The sequence below is a fragment of the Clinocottus analis genome, unplaced genomic scaffold (genome assembly GCF_023055335.1).
Source record: "Clinocottus analis isolate CAN_PGR_092001 unplaced genomic scaffold, fCliAna1.0.p SCAF_32, whole genome shotgun sequence".
In the NCBI taxonomy this organism is placed as follows: Eukaryota; Metazoa; Chordata; class Actinopteri; order Perciformes; family Cottidae; genus Clinocottus; species Clinocottus analis.
Genome location: NW_027176065.1, coordinates 580,042 through 599,225, shown reverse-complemented (window position 1 = coordinate 599,225; position 19,184 = coordinate 580,042). Strand labels below are relative to the sequence as shown.

The 19,184-nt window shown below is 45.3% G+C and overlaps 1 protein-coding gene across 5 annotated transcripts in view; it reads left to right on the top strand.

The window, feature by feature from the left end:
• Nucleotides 1-19,184, top strand: part of LOC137798832 (plasma membrane calcium-transporting ATPase 1-like) — an 85,987-nt gene that overhangs the window by 43,683 nt on the left and 23,120 nt on the right. For 3 of the 5 annotated variants that reach the window (XM_068595808.1, XM_068595803.1, XM_068595805.1), the window contains exons 6-13: nucleotides 395-520; nucleotides 4,045-4,080; nucleotides 11,423-11,605; nucleotides 13,779-13,993; nucleotides 14,090-14,332; nucleotides 14,433-14,674; nucleotides 14,773-15,010; nucleotides 17,308-17,487. In XM_068595808.1, the coding sequence (XP_068451909.1) occupies nucleotides 395-520; nucleotides 4,045-4,080; nucleotides 11,423-11,605; nucleotides 13,779-13,993; nucleotides 14,090-14,332; nucleotides 14,433-14,674; nucleotides 14,773-15,010; nucleotides 17,308-17,487 (1,463 nt within the window). The remainder of the gene's footprint in view (nucleotides 1-394; nucleotides 521-4,044; nucleotides 4,081-11,422; nucleotides 11,606-13,778; nucleotides 13,994-14,089; nucleotides 14,333-14,432; nucleotides 14,675-14,772; nucleotides 15,011-17,307; nucleotides 17,488-19,184) is intronic. The other 2 variants (XM_068595804.1, XM_068595807.1) reach the window with 1 other exon arrangement.

The window sequence follows — 19,184 nt, the reverse complement described above, 5'->3', positions numbered from 1 at the left end:
AAGATGTGTGTCTTCGACAAAGAAAGAAGTGTCATCAGCAATGAAATAAAGATGTTGTCATCAGCAAAGAAAGATGTGTGTTCAACATAGAAACATACAGTATGTGTCATCAGCATAGAAAGAAACGTGTGTCTTCAACATAGAAAGAAAGATGTGTGTCATCAGCATAGAAATATATTCCATGTCTCCTTATGACCTATAAAGCGGTAACACACTATAAGATTAAAAAGTAGTGGCCCCAAGATGGATCCTTCAAACTTTAAGTTAAAATGTTGACTTTTTTTAAGTATTGAAATATGCAGCTGGGGAAAAGGAAATACGCCTCAACTAGTATTTCATGAGGTAAAAAAGTAAGGATCCAGTTGTGACTGGTGTGGTTTGAATCTCTCCTCAGGGACCCACGTCATGGAGGGATCGGGCAGGATGGTGGTGTCCGCCGTCGGCCTCAACTCTCAAACCGGCATCATCTTCACTCTGCTGGGCGCCAGCGAGAGCAGCGAAGAGAAGAAGGTCAAGAAAAGTAAGACGCGAGACTAAAGCCGAGCCCACTCGCCGCTGAAGTGTTGAAGGTCATAAGAGTACACTAAAAAAAAGTGTGTGAAGTGTGTGGAGGAAAAGAAAGACAACTATCATCGTGTCCGCTTCTGAATATTTCTACTCGACTGTTTGAACAGTGCAGATTGGAAATATTTGCACGTGTTTTTTTCTGTGTCAGCCGGTGTTGATTTTGAAGTTCAGCCGACGCCGTCTCCAGGTCGAGTTCCTCCAGTCCGAGCTGGAAACAGCTGTTTGAAGGGTCCAAACTGCAGCGTTCCAACATTAGTGAGCCTCAACAGATCACTCGAGTGAATAAATGAGACCACGGATGAGTTCACCGCTAGTGGTCACGTCTGCTGAACGACAACTAAACACAACACAAAGTGTACGACAGGACCTTTTTTTTTTCTTCTTCTTCTAATTGGCCGTTCTCGCTAAACCCCTCCCCCCTCCCGACCGCCATAACGCCGATTGTCCAATCGCAGCTCAGACAGCTTAACGAGGCACAGGCAGGGGTTTGGATCTCTCCACATGTTGGAGTGGTGTGAATGGGGTTTGTAGTACGAGAGACGCTCTGCATCCAAAGAGTTTGTCCTGTGAGTTTGTAATTACTGCGAGCTGCTGACGTTGGCTGAGAAGCTTACAAGACTTTGCCTGAGAGAGAGAGAATATATCTGCTCATATCGTTGTTAAACTGCGCTTCGCGTCATTAAAATGATGTTGAATTATCGGAGGTCCCACGATTCGATTCTATCGCGATACTGCGATATATTAAATATTGCAATTTTATTCCCTTTTTTTGTCTCCAAAGGAAAAACTTTGTCAACATATTGCAGCAAACTGAAAAAAATGCTGAGAAAGCTATTGATTGCTATTATTTTATTATTCGGGGACCAAAAGGTTCATAATTAAATTAATAAAAGATCGATACTTCTGTGTATCGATACAATATCGCGATACTGTGCTTTATCGATTTTTCTCCCTCACCCCTCCTGAATTCTCCCAATACGTTTGTCAACATTAAGTTCTCTTTTAATTTATTTAATATTGATTTATTTTACATAGCACTTAAACATAAAAAGAAAATGGAGACCGAATGAGAGTTTAAGTCGGGGAGTGAAGTTTCAAAATTAAGAAATTAATCAGGGAGCTCTTGGTTTTAATTATTAATAATGTCAAGGGTTAATCTTCCATTGTTAATACTGTAAACTGAATAGTGTGTAGATGGGAGGCTTTGCTCTAATTCATTTAGATTGTTATCGTGTCATTGTGAACATTACAGACCTTAAAACTGACAATAACCACCGATCTGTCCGGTGGGTCACCTGACAAACGATCCGTCCTGGTCTCATTTATTCACGGTAGTTCACGGCCACCGCACTGTGCTAACAATCCATTTGGCAGCGTTTAATGTACCAAACGTCCCTCGGTGGCTTTTTTTGTTTTGTTTTTTTGAAGTGGAACCCTTCAAAAAAAGTCCTGAAGATCCTGGCAGCTCCTCCCCGAGCGGTTCGATGTGAACCGCCGGGCTCCTGCAGTCGGCCTCTATTGCTTTTGATTTGCTTGTGATCACGCTAACCCCCTTTTTTACTCATGGTTTCCTTTTCTTTAGTTTGTTTTTTGTCTGATCATTTGTTTTACTGGCTAAAGTTTTGAGTTTGTCAGGCATTCATTGTGAACCGGCTGAATGTACCAGCTCAGCGGAGAGAGAGAGGCGCTCGGGGGGTTTTACACTTCAGCCTCCTTTTAAAAAAAAAAAGATCCAAACCAGTTATGAATTCCAAATGAGGACAACGAGACCAGTTTCTAATATTTGACTCCAATTAAAGTGAAGATGAGCAGAAACGGAGCTCCTTCATGCGCGTGAGGCCTGATGCTTCATCCTCGAACTGAACCTGAACGCTTCCATAAGTGTTCCTCATTTTACACCCAAAAAAAAAACAGTCCTCACTTATAATATGTTCCACGCCAAGTCTGAAACTTTAATTAGTCCTCACAAAGACAGAAGAAGTACAAGAACACACACACACACACACACACACACACACACACACACACAGTGTTGTGCGTCTCTGAAGTCTCTGGTAACAGCAGACAGACACTTTACTGTCACGCATGGCTGCGTCAGCCCACTTAACACACAGGAATACACATTAAAACACACACACACACACATCCATGTGCTGATGTGAAGTCGCACCCTCTGGTTATCTAACACAAACACAGACACACACACACACACAGACATACTTGCATCAGTTCAGTCTTTGTCATCAATCACATACCACGAGCTGATTAACAAAGAGCTGTGTGTGTGTGTGTGTGTGTGTGTGTGTGTGTGTGTGTGTGTGTGTGTGTGTGTGTGTGTGTGTGTGTGTGTGTGTGTGTGTGTGTTGGCTTTGACCTTGCCAAACCTCCTTTCACAATAAAAGCGGAGAGCTCCATATTAAGAGCAACAGGAAGTCAATGCCCCTGTGGAGGAAAATACTCCTCTTGTCATTTATCTGATCAATAATTGTTGATCAATCGTTGAATTTCCCGGCTTTTTTGTAATGAGAAGTCGACGGTGGAGGCGACGGGTGATTAATAAATGAGAAAGAGACTGTTGCACCTGCCAGACCAGAGCCAGGGATGACTTAACCCTTCAAGGAATAGTTCACCCAAAAACAAAGAAAGGTAAACTCTCGCCTTGGGAAGAGAGCACTAATGTACAATGTGTAGTATTGTTGGTGAACTATTCCTTTAAATGTCGACCCGTCAAACTTCCAACGTCCGGCCGTAGACGACGTCCTGGAGGTTTCCTCCACAAATGAGTCACATCAACGGGATTGTTCTGATCGGTAAATGTTACAAATGTCATGAAAATCATTCTGATCGTAGTTGAGATATTTCAGTTGAATCCAAAATGGCCGACAAACATTCTGGAAAGTGTTTTTTTTTTTTTTTTCAAATTTAAAAACGGCTAAATTGTTTTGTGCTGCGACAAACCTGATTTTATAAATATGTGAGTCTGTTGAATTGGATTATTGATCAATATATTATCGATAAAGCAGTTCAGCATCTTACAAAAAACAGTACAAACAGTAAATGTCATAAAGAGTTATGAAGAAGGAGCAATAATAAAAACAACACGCATGGTTGCTGCTTTTCTGTACGACACAAACAACTGCGTTATATACCACACAATCAATACACCGAGTGTGTACAACTGATGTACAAGTACACAATCAGTGCGGCGACTCAAACCAATGATGTCGTCGTTTAAAAAAAAAAAAAAAAATCCCCAATCAAACGCTTCTTATATTTAAAGTGCCGTGTCTCTCTCCTCTGATTGGTCCATTGCTGCCCACCACACACACACACACACACACACACACACACACACACACACACACACACGCACACGGGTTTCTATCAGTTTGACCTTTGTGTTCTCCCTCAGTTTGAGTTGATCTTTTTCTTTTGAGCCATCTTCTCAGCATTCCGCCTCTCTCTCTGTCCGAACAGGTAAAAAACAAGGACCCCCCGAAAATCGCAACAAAGGTAACCCCTCCATCCATCCACCTGTCCTCTCTGTCGCTCCATCCTTCCTGTTGCTCTCGCCCTCCTCACCCTCCACTCAGCGGCAGGAGGGGAGTGTCCAGTCCATCTCTCTCTCTCTCTCTCTCTCTCTCTCTCTCTCTCTCTCTCTCTCTCTCTCTCTCTCTCTCTCTCTCTCTCTCTGCTGTATAAAGGGGGACGTTCTCTCGCCTTGCTTTACCTGTAAAAGGGTGCAACTCTCAACCTTCAAGTCTTTGACAGCCAATCACTCAGTTGGGGGGGCGGGGGTTAACGGCGATTTCCTCTCTTCTCCGCCGCCATTTTTTTCATTTTTTTAAATCCGGGCGCGTGCCGAGACGGTTTTGAAGCACGCGGCGAATTGTTTTTTAAATTTTTTAAATTTATTTAGTGGAGAAATTGTCCGGAGAGTAATTTAATTTGAGGGGAAGTAAAAGTTTGTGTTTGATATTCTTCACGTTGGCACACAGGAATCACTCTCTCTCTCACTCTTTGAGGCTTTTGCTCATTAAACCAACGAGTTTTAGAGCTGCCAGAGAATTAAAAACTATAACTGTGACTCTGAATTTAAATCTCAGAAACGATTATGGTGTCCTGTTTATTCCATTTAGACATGAAGGAGCTTTAAATGTGAACATCTCGCTTCTATTTCCTCTTCAATGTTTATATACATATTATTACCATGTCGTGTTGGGTTTTGGGACATTTTAATTTCTATTTTCTGATTTTTATAGACTTATTCCTCACTAAAATAATCGCGATAATGAAAGTAGTTGTTACCTGGCTGACGTTTAGTAAGTTATATTAATGTTACACTCAGATCACGCTTCACGCGTCAAATGAACTACTTTCATGAAAACGAGCTCTTCTCTTCGTCGTTAAAGATGAATCAGCGTTATTCTGCGGTATCGTATTTATTAGCTAGATAACGAGATGACAGTAATATCCACGAGGTCATTGTTGTGTGCTGAGGTTGTTAAAATCTAACACAAAGTGTATTTATTAAGTACACTAAAACATTTTGTTTGCACAAATTCGACTATTCTTTCAGGATCATTTCTCTACAAAATGTATTTAAAGTTCTCGTCGCTCCACCCGGTGAGGCCATGTGAGGGCGCCGGCCCGACCTCCGAGGCGTCCTTCACGTGTCGGGAAAGAAAAAAAATCAAGCGCCCCCCCCCCCCCCCCGATATTTTAACATCCGACGGCTGTGTGTTTGTGTCGATGACGTCATCGCTCCAACCTCCAAAACTCGACCCGCCATCCGTCCTCACTGTCCCGTGTGATCCAACACATGTCCAACTTCCTCTGCAAGCTGTCTGTACACACACACACACACACACACACACACACTTACACACACACACACACACACACACACACACACACTGCTCCCCTCCCTCTCGACCTCCCACGGTTGGAGCATCTGCTGTGGACAGAATGCTTCTTGATGTACACAGAAAACACACACACACACACACACACACACACACACACACACACACACACACACACACTCACACACACACACTCTTGCTCTTGGACGCTCGTCACCTTCTCTGCACTCAGTAATAATTGGCAGCGCGGCGGTCTCAGACGACCTCCAGTAGAAACACAGGAGCAGCTTCAGAGCTGGAAGGAAACGCGTTCAGGTCCTTTTCCACTGAAAGAGGAAACAAACACAAACTAAACGGGTTTTTAACGTCTTCAGTCGGAGCGCAACGCGTCTTCTGCGGCTGTTTATTGTCACGCGATCACAAACAACGCTGCTAATTCCTCGTGTTCGCTGGTTTCCACTGGAAAAAGCTGCTTTAGAGGTTCAGCTGCTCTTTAAGTGAAAATACTCCAACGAGCTTTTACCACTTAATTAAACGTTTGTAAGTACGATGAGCAGAATTTACTTAGAATGAAATGTTAAAGTGCAGTAATGTTCCCTGTCGGTATGTTTAAGATGTTTCTGGGTTAATATTACTGCTGCTCCTCTTCGTACATTGTTTTGTTGCTGTAATCTTTAATCAGATGAGTAAAACAGCCTCGTTTCATCTGTTTGTGAATAGTTTGTGTTTCTCGAGAGAAGAAATAGTGAATTTAATTCAAAATGGCCACATCTGGAGGTTGTGGAAGAGCTTCTCACTGGACAGGAGGAGGGGATTAATGACTGTAATCTGAAGAGTAACGGAAGCTGTTGGACAAACGTAGGGGATTAAAAGGTCAAATGTCCTCTGAGATTTACAGGAGGAGGAGTATGAAGTTGGATGAAATCAAAATGCTTGATTCAAAGTACCTCAAACTCAAGGTGCAGTATTTGAGTTGTAGATATTTGAGTTAATAGATTCCTCGGCGCTCTGTTGAGCTCATTCGCCGCTTTAGACTCAGACTTTTTGGTTTCTGTTTGTTTTTTAGCTTCAGTGACTTTGTTCCTGCTGGATGTAAAAGCAAAAAATATGTTTTTTACTTCTTATTATGTTTCCGTCAGGTTTGCGGTGGAGTTCTTCTGCCCCCTAGTGGCCAAAAAAACTATGAACGCAGCTTTAAATCGAACCCTCAACAGTCGGTTAATAACGCTTCTACCTTCCTGATTTCTACTTCGCTGTGAATAAAATGCTACCAGGAAAAAAGGGAATTTTAAGGCTTCAACTCAGGATTATTTTTATTGACTATCGATCCGCCCGGCAACCCGATTCAACGTCTCAAAAATCAAAATTCAACTAAACAAACACAGATGTTCTGTTTACTGTCGCGCGAGACGAGAACAACCTCAGAAACAAAAAGCAGGAGCTTGAACCGCGGTTTTAAAAACAATCAATCATCCATCAGAATGGTTCCCGCCGTGAAACGAGCCGGTTTCTAAACTCGTTGTGTAAAATTACAGGAAACAACGACCACAACAGCGGTGGAAATAAACAAAAAACGACGGCGTGAAAACAACACCGGCGTTCAGAGTGATGAGAGCAGCAGAGTGGTGGAGTTACTTCCTGTTGCGTTCGTGCAAACGAGTTCAAGAAGTGGACCGAGCTTCTAGAAACAGAAGGATTTGCATCGGTCCGTCATGTCATCTCACCGCTGCGCTGCTCTCTCTCTCTCTTTGTGACGCCCGTCCTGTGTTCATCCCCTCAAGCCGCTTCCTTCTGTTGCCTTGTTGTTCCTCTTTTTTTTGCTTTTTCTCGATTACTGTTAAATGAATGAAAACATCCTGCAGATGTTTCACATTAAAAGCCTTCCAGGAAAAGGTGCTATTATGTCCTTTTTGTTGTTTTTTGTTGTTGTTTGTTGTTGAGCTGCTGGAAGGCTTTTAATTTGAAACATGTGGAGGCAGGAGGTGTTTTTAAAGAAGGAAAAAAAAAAGGTTGTTTTTGAGAGCGAGTGCAGGATTTAAAATGTTTCCCCCGTCACACACACACACACACACACACACACTCACACACACACACACACACACACACACACACACACACACACACACACTCATGTATTCTACCCTGATGAATGTGACCCAACTGATCCAAACGGTGTTTCCTTTTGGCTGAAGCGAGCTGTGTTTGTGGGAGTTGCACCCTTGCAGTATTACTGGGCTGTGGGCTGTCGTCTGCTCCGTTTGTGTCTCCTTTTCTTTCTTTTTTTTATGATTATTGATTATTGATTCCTCTCAGTTCTCTTCACTGTTGCCTTCCTCGCAGGGTGTTGCTCGGGACTCCATGTTGTCTCGTAATCGCTGTTTGACTCCCTCCTTCTCCTCTGTGACTCTTCTGTGTTGCTGAAAGTCTGCCGCAGCCTCCTCTTCCTCCTCCTCTTCCTCCTCTTCCTCCACCTGTCTTTTATCTCTGTCGTGGTTCTGCATCGCTGTTGTTTTTTTCTTTTCTTAAACGTTCTTTTATTTCTCCTCCCCTCCAGGGGTTTGATCCATTTGAGTTCGTCTTCTGTTTCTTGACTTGCTTTTTTCTCTTCTTTCTTTTTTTTAATTTTTTTTTTATTGGACTGTCAGGACACTCCCCCTCCTCTCTCTGCCCGCCGTGCGCTCTCCCATGGTTTCAGTGCTGCGCCTCCTTGTTTGACAGTCCTGTGGTTGGTCCGTGGGTCTCAGTCCTGTCCTGTGTGACGCTGTGTCAGTTAGTTCCATGTTGTGGCTTTGTTTCCAGAGCGGACCGTGTGCATGAAGCGCCGCAGCTTCCTGGTTTGACACCGACGCGTCCTGCGCACATTCAGAGCGCCTAAATGTCTCGCCGGAACGTGACAACAACAACAACAACAACAAAAATAAAGAAGGGAAACTTCTGATAACTCTGTGAAGCCGTCACCGAGATGGAGGTTTGGACTCGACGTATGAAGCCAGAACAACCTCAGCTATGGTTCATGCACACAGAAAGATTCACAGACGCTCATAAAGAAATGTGCATAAAGATTACAAATGTGCATAAACAAATGTGCATAAAGATTACAAATATGCACAAACAAATGTGCATAAAGAAATGTGCATAAAGATTACAAATGTGCATGAAGATTACAAATGTGCACAAACAAATGTGCATAAAGATTCACAAATATGCACAAACAAATGTGCACAAACAAATGTGCATAAAGATTCACAAATGTGCATAAACAAATGTGCACAAAGATTACAAATATGCACAAACAAATGTGCATAAAGAAATGTGCATAAAGATTACAAATGTGCATGAAGATTACAAATGTGCATGAAGATTACAAATGTGCACAAACAAATGTGCATAAAGATTCACAAATGTGCATAAACAAATGTGCACAAAGATTACAAATGTGCACAAAGATTACAAATGTGCACAAACATTCACAAATGCGTATAAAGATTACAAATGTGCATACAAATTTACAAATGCGCATAAATGCATAAAGATTCACAAATGTGCAGAAAGATTTATTTTGGTAAATCCAACATACGTGTGACTCTGTGTGCATGAACCATAATGAATAAATGATTCTGGCTCCACATGAAGTGTCCAGATGAACTCGCTGCTCCACGTTAAAGATCCACTTCCTGCTGTTTCCTCCACTTCCTCCTGAGCAGCGAGCTGAGAACAGAACCCGAGCAGCGAGCTGAGAACAGAACCCGAGCAGCGAGCTGAGAACAGAACCCGAGCAGCGAGCTGAGAACAGAACCCGAGCAGCGAGCTGAGAACAGAACCGGTCCTCGTGGCCGACGAGTCCTCATGCAAGAACACGTTCCTCTCCGTCGGGTTTCGCTCGTCCTCGTTGTAAATGTGATGAAGACGAGGAGGAGAACCTCCGTGAGGTTTGTCATCAGTCTCATCGGCGCTCCACAAGTTTTTCACGCTTCAAGTCATAAATTAGCAGACAAAAAAACACGAGTTCAGCGTTTAGATTAATTCACAAACGTGTTTTGCGAACTGGTGGAAATGATAAATGTCTGGAGTCGAGTCTCAAATGGGATTTCAGTTATTAACGCATCAGCTTTATTACATCAGTCGATAAACACGCCGGCGTACCCTCAGTGGCCACTTTATTAGGTACACCTGTCCAGTTTAATGCTCGCCATAACAACCATACTTCTGCCATGAAGGTGACTTTTACGACGCCCGCAGCGTTCAGGCTTCAGTCTGTCCGGTCTGAAGGACGCAATGCAACGTCGCACCACTTTTAACCATAACTTTATTGTTTTATTGAAACCAGAACGCACTCGATTGAGCCGGCGAGGCCGATCCGAAGAGCTTTACGCCAGAAAATAAAGGCACCGAGACGAGAGGCGGGAGAAGCAGGAGAATAAGACGAGATCAAAAGAGACAGGAATGAGATCTAAAGGGGATTAAAACAAAGTGATTGGCCACTGAGCGAAGGCTCCAACGTCTACGTCCATCGACGCTTCAGCCACAACCCGTTAACGCGTTATTAGAATAAAAACGTACTCGCTAACATGCAAAATGCTTCTTCATATGGAAACACCCTGATGGCATGAAAGCACCATGAAGGCCGTCTGTCCGTCTCTCCGCACATGAATGAAACAGCACGAATCCTTCAGTGCGACTTCTTTCCTGTTTGTTTGTTCTTGCATGAGGTCCAATCAGCCTTTTGAACTTTGAAAAAGCAAAAAAAAACATTTATTAATCACTTATTTTGCTTTTGGACACTTCTAATAAAAGTTTCTCCAGCAGAAAAAACACCTCAGTAGGTAACAAAGATGTTTGCTTCACCATTTAAAACATTTTATATTTCAACTTCATTCAAATTCCCCGGTTAGATTTGAATAAAGGAGTTCCTTCTCGTTACCTAGAAAGCTCCGCGCCGTCATCCAGGAATCTAAACCCGCTTCATGTCCATGATCTGCTGGTATTGTTGGTTCCAGGAAGTGATGTTGACCAATAAAAACAAACCAAAAGGGGTCCGATGCTCAGGTAGCCGCCGCATGGGAAGCGTTCCCGTTGTTTAATGTCGGCTCGGTTGTTTCGGGGGGCGAGAACCAAACGGCTCATCGGCGCTCATCGGCGGGTCGGACGAGTGTCGGTCTGTCTGTGTGTTGACACTCGGCGCCAGCTCGCATTGCTTTGGTGTGGCAACACGACGAGCGGCCGCTGGATGCGGCTGGATTCAGCTGCAGAGATCAAACGGATCCCGAGGAAAGGAAAAAAAAAAAAAAAAGCTCCACGTTACAGCGCTGCAGTCCACACAGGAAGTGACACGCAAACACGCAGTTTGTTTATGCAAATGAGGAGCGACGAACCAGACTTTATAACTCCGTGTGTGTGTGTGTATGTGTGTGTGTTCTCTGTTCTGTCTGCTGCTCTTCATTACAAACTGCTGATCTCTCTGAAAGCTACTTGGAGCTTTTTTTTTTTTTTTTCTCTCCCTCCATGAATGTTGTGTGGTCGTACATGATGAGACTCTTTGTCCAGACAAAAGGGCGTCGACATGATACTCATGTTTAAAAAAAAAAAAAAAAAGAGTCTGAGGTCTTTTTCTGGTCGTTTTCCATCTTTCTCCTCCGACTGAATCTGTAACGTTTCCTCTGCCTCTCTGCCCTTCACCCCCCAAACCTCCTGCTCCCTCCTTTTTGTTTTGTAATTTATTATTATTTATTGGTTTGAATCATCCACCTGGTCGTCTGCTCCCTCTCTTCCATCGCCATCCTTCAAACTGCACCCGTCCGCCTCTTTCGCAATCTTTCATCACCCTCTCCCTCCTTCATCTTCACCTTCTCCTTCCTCACGAACCTCTTCCTGACCTCTCATAAACCAACTCCTCATCCTCCCCCGGTCCCACCTTCCTCCTCCTTTTTACCCCTCCTCCTCCTCCTCCCTCACCTCCACCTTATCAACCCCTCCTCCTCCCCCCCTCCCAGCCAAAACGCAGGACGGCATCGCCCTGGAGATCCAGCCGCTGAAGAGCGAGGAGGCGGCCGAGTCGGAGGAGAAGGAGGAGAAGGAGGAGGTGAAGCCGGTGAAGAAGGTCAACGTGACCAAGAAGGAGAAGTCGGTGCTGCAGGGGAAGCTGACCAAGCTGGCGGTGCAGATCGGGAAGGCTGGTGAGGACACACACACACACACACACACACACCTATGCACACATGCACGCAGACACACACACACACATATGCACGCAGACACACATACACATGCACACGCACACACATGCTCACATATGCACACACACACACACACAGAGACACAGAGACACACATGCACACACACACATGCACACATACGCACACATATGCACGCAGACACATACACACATATGCACACAGACACACACACACACATGCAAGACAGACAAAGATACACATTCACAGACACACGCACACACATTTACACGCACACAACCACAGAGCCAGACAGACACACACACACACACTAGCAAACAGACAGAGACATTCACACACACACACACACAGAAACATAGACACACAGATACACATTCACAGACACATACATATACATACAGACACAGATGCACACAGACATACACACAGATACACATTCACAGACACGCACATATACACACAAACACATACACACACACAAACACATACACACAGACACGTACATACATATACGTACACACATATAGACATATACACACAGACACAGACACACACACACACAGTTTGATCACACCAGGTGCATTGTGGGTATGCAGGACATGTTCATCTTGGGCTGGAAGACGGGACGTCGTTGCCGATCATCAACAAGAGGAAACTCTTCCTCCAGAGTGAAGCCGGGTCGATTATACCTCAGAGCGCACGTTTACAAACAGGATTGATTCATTGAGAGGTTTCATGTTCATGTCTCATGAGATACGCATCAAACAGGAAGGTGCGTCTATTGACCAATAAATAAATAAATTCACATTAAAGTAAGAGTTTGTGTTGCTTACTAACAGACGTACGCCCTGAATTTCACCCAGAAATGTATTTTATTTTGGCGGCGTGCGGTTTTCTTTTAGCTAAGCTAAGCTAGGCTAACGGCTCCTGGATGAACCTGGATGTTGTCATCTGGCTCTGGGGGGAAGACGGAGAGCGAGAGGCTTTCTGGACTCGTTGGCTTTGATCCTTAAATAGCACTCAGAGCGATCAGGCACCAGCGAAGAAGAAGACGAAGCGGAGGCTCTTAAAGCACTCACATTTATTGGATGGATGCTTCAGTGTGAGCGTGATTCATCCCGGAATTGAAGGTATTTTTCGTGCCATTTCAATTGACCTTAATACCCTCAGGGGGGCTTTCAGGACAGGTGTCAGTTCTGAACTACTGGAATAGGATTTGGGGCAGAAAGTGAGTGACAGGTGAGGTGAAGCAGAAAGACACGAGCAGTGGATTCCTCTGTTCCACCTGGACTCACCTGATGCTGCTGTTGCACTCTGGGCTTCTGACTCAGAGGCAAATATTCATGAAAAAACCTTTTTTGGGGATTATTAAAGAAAGTGTGTGACATTTAGGGAGATCTAGTGGAAAAATATGATATTAATAAGTATGTTCTCTTTAGGGAATAATCACCTGAAGAGACGTCTGTGGCTCAGTGGTTAGCATTAGCAGTCTGTGGCTCAGTGGTTAGCATTAGTAGTCTGTGGCTCTGTGGTTAGCATTAGCAGTCTGTGACTCTGTGGTTAGCATTAGCAGTCTGTGGCTCAGTGGTTAGCATTAGCAGCCTGTGGCTCAGTGGTTAGCATTAGCAGTCTGTGACTCTGTGGTTAGCATTAGCAGTCTGTGGCTCAGTGGTTAGCATTAGCAGCCTGTGGCTCAGTGGTTAGCATTAGCAGTCTGTGACTCTGTGGTTAGCATTAGCAGTCTGTGGTTCTGTGGTTAGCATTAGCAGTCTGTGGTTCTGTGGTTAGCTTCCTGTTAATATTTGGTGTGAGATTCTTTGAATATTGCCTACTTAATTTCGCATCGCAGCCTTTTATAAAATATAAACCAATCATACTTTTTTTTGCCTTTTGGTTTAATCTGATACAACACCTGTGATTTCAGCGTGTTTTACAAGCTTTTTATATGCAAATACTTCAAAGGCCACTCAGTCAAGTCGAACATGAAAGCAACTTCCGCAAGCTTCACTTATATGTATTTATTATGCCTTTAATCGACAGTAAAAACAGAAAGAAATTGTCCCTGAATGCACCGCAGAAAGTGTCGCCGCAACAAAAACACAGGCTCGTTGCTGTAATAGTTTACGTTTCTCACCAATGTGCTCCTCCTAACCAGGTCTGATCATGTCGGCCGTGACCGTCATCATCCTCATCCTCTTCTTCGTGATCGACAACTTCGGCATCCAGGGCCGCTCCTGGCTGTCCGAGTGCACCCCCATCTACATCCAGTACTTCGTCAAGTTCTTCATCATCGGCGTGACGGTGCTGGTGGTGGCCGTTCCCGAGGGGCTGCCGCTCGCCGTCACCATCTCCCTGGCCTACTCCGTCAAGGTGAGCAAGCCGGGAGGAAACAAGAGGGATTGTGGGAAACGTAAGGTTCACGTTCGTCAACTTTGAGGCCTAAGCTTCTGCCCTCCCGCATTGCAGAAAATGATGAAGGACAACAACCTGGTGCGTCACCTGGACGCCTGCGAGACCATGGGCAACGCCACGGCCATCTGCTCGGACAAGACGGGCACGCTGACCATGAACCGCATGACGGTGGTGCAGGCGTACGTCGGCGACACGCACTACAGAAAGGTCCCCGAACCCGACTCCATCAAGCCGGAGACGCTGGAGGTTTTGGTCAACAGCATCTCCATCAACTCGGCGTACACCACCAAGATCCTGGTGAGCACCGCCGAGACGAGCCGAGGCGACAAATCTCTCGTTCTCGCTTTTTAAAAAAAAGTCAAAAAAATCCCCCCCGACTCTTTTTGTCCCTCCTCAGCCTCCGGAGAAAGAGGGCGGCCTGCCTCGCCACGTGGGCAACAAGACGGAGTGCGCCCTGCTGGGCCTGGTGCTGGAGCTGAAGAGGGACTACCAGCCCATCAGGGAGGAGATCCCCGAGGAGAAGCTCTACAAGGTTTACACCTTCAACTCCTCCCGCAAGTCCATGAGCACGGTGCTGAAGAACGCCGACGGAGGTTACCGCATGTACAGCAAAGGAGCGTCGGAGATCGTCCTGCGGAAGTAAGACGACACCGAGAGAGAGAGTGAAACTAAAAAAGAGGGTCATCCGCCGGAGGAGCAATGACTGACCTTTTCTGTTTTTTTTTAACTCTCTCCAGATGTTCCCGCATCTTGGACGCCCAGGGTCAGCCCCGCGTCTTCAAGCCCAAGGACCGCGACGAGATGGTGCTCAAGGTGATCGAGCCCATGGCGTGCGAGGGTCTGAGGACCATCTGCGTGGCCTACAGGGACTTCCCCGCCGAGGCCGGCGAGCCCAACTGGGACAACGAGAACGAGATCCTCAACGAGCTCACCTGCATCGTCGTGGTCGGCATCGAGGACCCCGTCAGACCCGAGGTAGGAGGAGGACGTTTAAGCCCCGCCCACTCCGAAAGCAGTACACTGAATGTCTAGGTATCTAGGTTATTGTATTTCGGTACAACTGAGTATCATGATGTGGGTCAGTATGAAGTAGAACTGGTTCCAGTCCAAAATCTCTAAAATCTGATCTTTCTTTCTCTTTCAATGTTTATTTTCCTGTAGAATAAGATACCTGACACATTTCTTTCTTTCTTTGCATTAATTGAAATGCATTGTTAGTATATTTTTGAACGCGTTCACTACGGGTGGGAATCACCAGAGGCCCACGATTCGATTTCATCACGATACGTGAGTCCTGATTCGATAGTATCGCGATACTGTGATGTATTAAATATCGCGATTCATTCCCTTTTTTCCACCGCAAATTGTCTCCAAAGGAAAAACTTTGTCAACATATTGCAGCAAAATGAAAAAGCAATTGATTTAATTATTTGAGGACCAAAAGGTTTATAATTGATTTTATAAGAGATCAATACATTATCGCCACGTGGAATATCGCGATACTGTTCCGTATCGATTTTCTTCCCTCACCCTTAATGTGCACAGGACTCTTCCGCTAAAAGCCACGGCGTATTTCGAACATATTTTTTAATATGTCATATTTAATATATCGGTGCATGTGGTGTTTTCGCTGCTGCAAAAATGAGTCTGGAGAAGTTTGAGAATCACCGCAGTTCAGTTTGTTCCCGTAAAGAACGGGGAGAATAAAGGCGACGCGGAGCTCAGGAGCGTAAACCAACCGATCCGACTCAGTTATGTTAGAGGGAGAGCGTTTGGGTGCGGAAACATTCACTAGTCCGCGACATGAGTTGAGATAAAGGAACAATAGGAACGCTGTGAGTGATGCTCGTCGTTAAATGAAGCCAGCGATGAAGCTCGGGCGGCGGCGGCGTGTCGGCCGCTCGCTGCTTTAATGTCGGAGCACAAACAACAGCCGGACCGGACGTGGAGTATCGACACGACTTTACCTCGCTTTCATGTATGGAAGCCCATTTCTGCACACACAAAAAACAAAAAAAATTATGACCACAAAAAAAAAAAAAAAAAATTATAACCACAAAAAAAAAAAAAAAAATTATGACCACAAAAAAAATAATAATAATAATTAGGACCCTCAAAAAAAAATAGGACCAAAAACAAAAAAAAGAGGCCAATAAAAATAAAAATAATCAATTTTTTTTTTTGTGCCTTTTTTTTGTTGACCTGAAAAAAGGCAACAAAAAAAAAATTGTTTTGGGTACTCTTTTTTTTTTTTTTTCCTAATTTTTATTTATTATTATTTTTTTGGACCTCTTTTTTTTTTTTTTTTGGTCCTAATTTTTATTTATTTTTTTGGTCTCTTGTATCGGCAGCGGACGTCAGGTTATCGCTACTCGACCCGCGACGTAACGGACAAAAAACCCTTCTGAATGCTTAAAGCTTTAAGATTCATAAACGCTCGCCGGCAGCTTTCCATCCCCGTGCGTTCAGCATTCATAACAGATCTGCCGCCGTGCGTCACGTGGTCTGTTGGTTGCATTGTGCCGAAGCCACCAGGTCGATGCCTCCCCTCCGAGTCGATCAAAGAGGAGATGTGCGTTTGTGTGTTGTGTGTTTTTTTGTAAGCAAAACACACATCTCCTGTCGCTCTCCTTCAAATGCCAGTTGCAGCCTCCTGCTGCGGCCAGGAAGCAGCCAGCAGCTCCGTGATGTCCGTCTGCGTCTCTTTTCTGTTCTGCTGCTGCTGCTTCTGGCGGAGTCGCCTCCAACATGTCGGGGTCTGAAAATGCGACTCTGGATTTTTTATTTAAACCTTTATTTAACCAGGAGAGTCCCATTGAGATTACAGATTACAGACAGGCAGCAGCATTAAAAAAAGCACATAGTTACTGACAGAAAACATAGAACAAGACAAGTTAAAACAGTCACTTTAAGAAACTTTTATATTTTAGGGAACCCGCCTCTATTTCTTCTCATTTCTCGATTTTAAAAGCGGTCAGTGGTGTCAGTTCTTTAAGCTTTAAAACATTCTGCAACATCTTCCATGTTGACACACAAACACACAGACTTTTTTCCCCTTTCCGGTCTGGCATTTTATGGAAGCCCATTTCCGCCACAAAAAAGTAATTATGCACAAAAAAAAAGTATGCAAAGAAAAGGTCATAATTTTGACACACACGAAAAAAGTGACAAAAGTCATGATTATGACATACACACAAAAAAAGTATATGCTGTAACGTCTCTCCCTCTCTTCTCTCTCTCTCTCTCCCCCCCCCCCTCCTCCCTCCCCCCAGGTGCCCGAGGCCATCACTAAGTGCCAGCGCGCCGGCATCACCGTGCGCATGGTGACGGGCGACAACATCAACACGGCTCGCGCCATCGCCACCAAGTGCGGCATCCTGCTGCCCGGCGAGGACTTCCTGTGCATGGAGGGCAAAGAGTTCAACCAGCAGATCAGAAACGACCAGGGGGAGGTGAGACCGGGGGGGAGGTGAGACCAGGGGGAGGTGAGACCAGGGGGAGGTGAGACCAGGGGGGAGGTGAGACCATGGGGGAGGTGAGACCATGGGGAGGTGAGACCAGGGGGGAGGTGAGACCAGGGGGGAGGTGAGACCATGGGGAGGTGAGACCAGGGGGGAGGTGAGACCATGGGGGAGGTGAGACCAGGGGGAGGTGAGACCAGGGGGGAGGTGAGACCATGGGGGAGGTGAGACCGGGAGGGAGGTGAGACCATGGGGGGAGGTGAGACCGGAGGGGGAGGTGAGACCGGAGGGGGAGGTGAGACCGGGGGGGAGGTGAGACCAGGGGGGAGGTGTGACTGGGTGGAGGTGTGACTGGGTGGAGGTGAGACCAGGGGGGAGGTGAGACCAGGGGGGAGGTGTGACTGGGTGGAGGTGTGACTGGGTGGAGGTGAGACCAGGGGGGAGGTGAGACCAGGGGGAGGTGAGACCAGGGGGAGGTGAGACCAGAGGGGAGGTGAGACCATGGGGGGAGGTGAGACCAGGGGGGAGGTGAGACCAGGGGGGAGGTGAGACCATGGGGAGGTGAGACCAGGGGGAGGTGAGACCAGAGGGGAGGTGAGACCATGGGGGGAGGTGAGACCAGGGGGGAGGTGAGACCAGGGGGGAGGTGTGACTGGGTGGAGGTGTGACTGGGTGGAGGTGTGACTGGGTGGAGGTGTGACTGGGTGGAGGTGAGACCAGGGGGGAGGTGAGACCATGGGGGAGGTGAGACCGGGGGGGAGGTGAGACCAGGGGGGAGGGGGACTAGGGGGGAGGGGGACCAGGGGAGGAGACCTGAGCGACGACGTGAACACACACCTTCCTGAGCGACGACGTCGCTTGCTGTTCACGTTTGTCATCGATACGGAAACATTGTTGCAACTCGTGATCGAAATTCTGACAAACTTGCTTTGTGACTTTACCTCGCTTTCACGTATGGAAGCCCATTTCTGCACACACAAAAAAACAAAAAAAATTATGACCACAAAAAAAAAATTAAAAAAAATTATAACCACAAAAAAAAAATAAAAAAAATTATGACCACAAAAAAAAAAAAAATAATAATTAGGACCCTCAAAAAAAAATAGGACCAAAAACAAAAAAAAGAGGACGATAAAAATAAAAATAATCAATTTTTTTTTTTGTCCTTTTTTTTGGGTACTCTTTTTTTTTTTTTTTTTTTTTTTTTTTGTCCTAATTTTTATTTATTATTATTTTTTTGGACCTCTTTTTTTTTTTTTTTGGTCCTAATTTTTTTTTTTTTTTTTGGTCTCTTGTGTGGCGGAAATGGTCTTCCATACTCAGGAGACTAAAGAACCAATAAAGATCGATCTGTTTTATCAGTGAGGGACCAGAGGAACGCCAGGAAGCAGAGGAAAGAAACTCTGACTTCATACAGATCTTTTAGAGGAGTTTTGTACTAATTAGGACACTTCAGCGCCGGGAAATAATGTAAATAAAATGTCAGTGTTCGCTCACGCAGCTTTTAGGCCAAATGACCCACCGACGTATCGGCACTGAGCCGAATATAATTTATTATTAATTTACAGTCTCACATACCTGCCTGGTGTCTTTCATGTGATGAGAGGAACTCCTCCTGCTCTGTGAGCTGATGCTGCTTCAGTGTTTCCGTCCTTAATGGCCGCTCTGCTTCCTCTGACGTCTTCCAG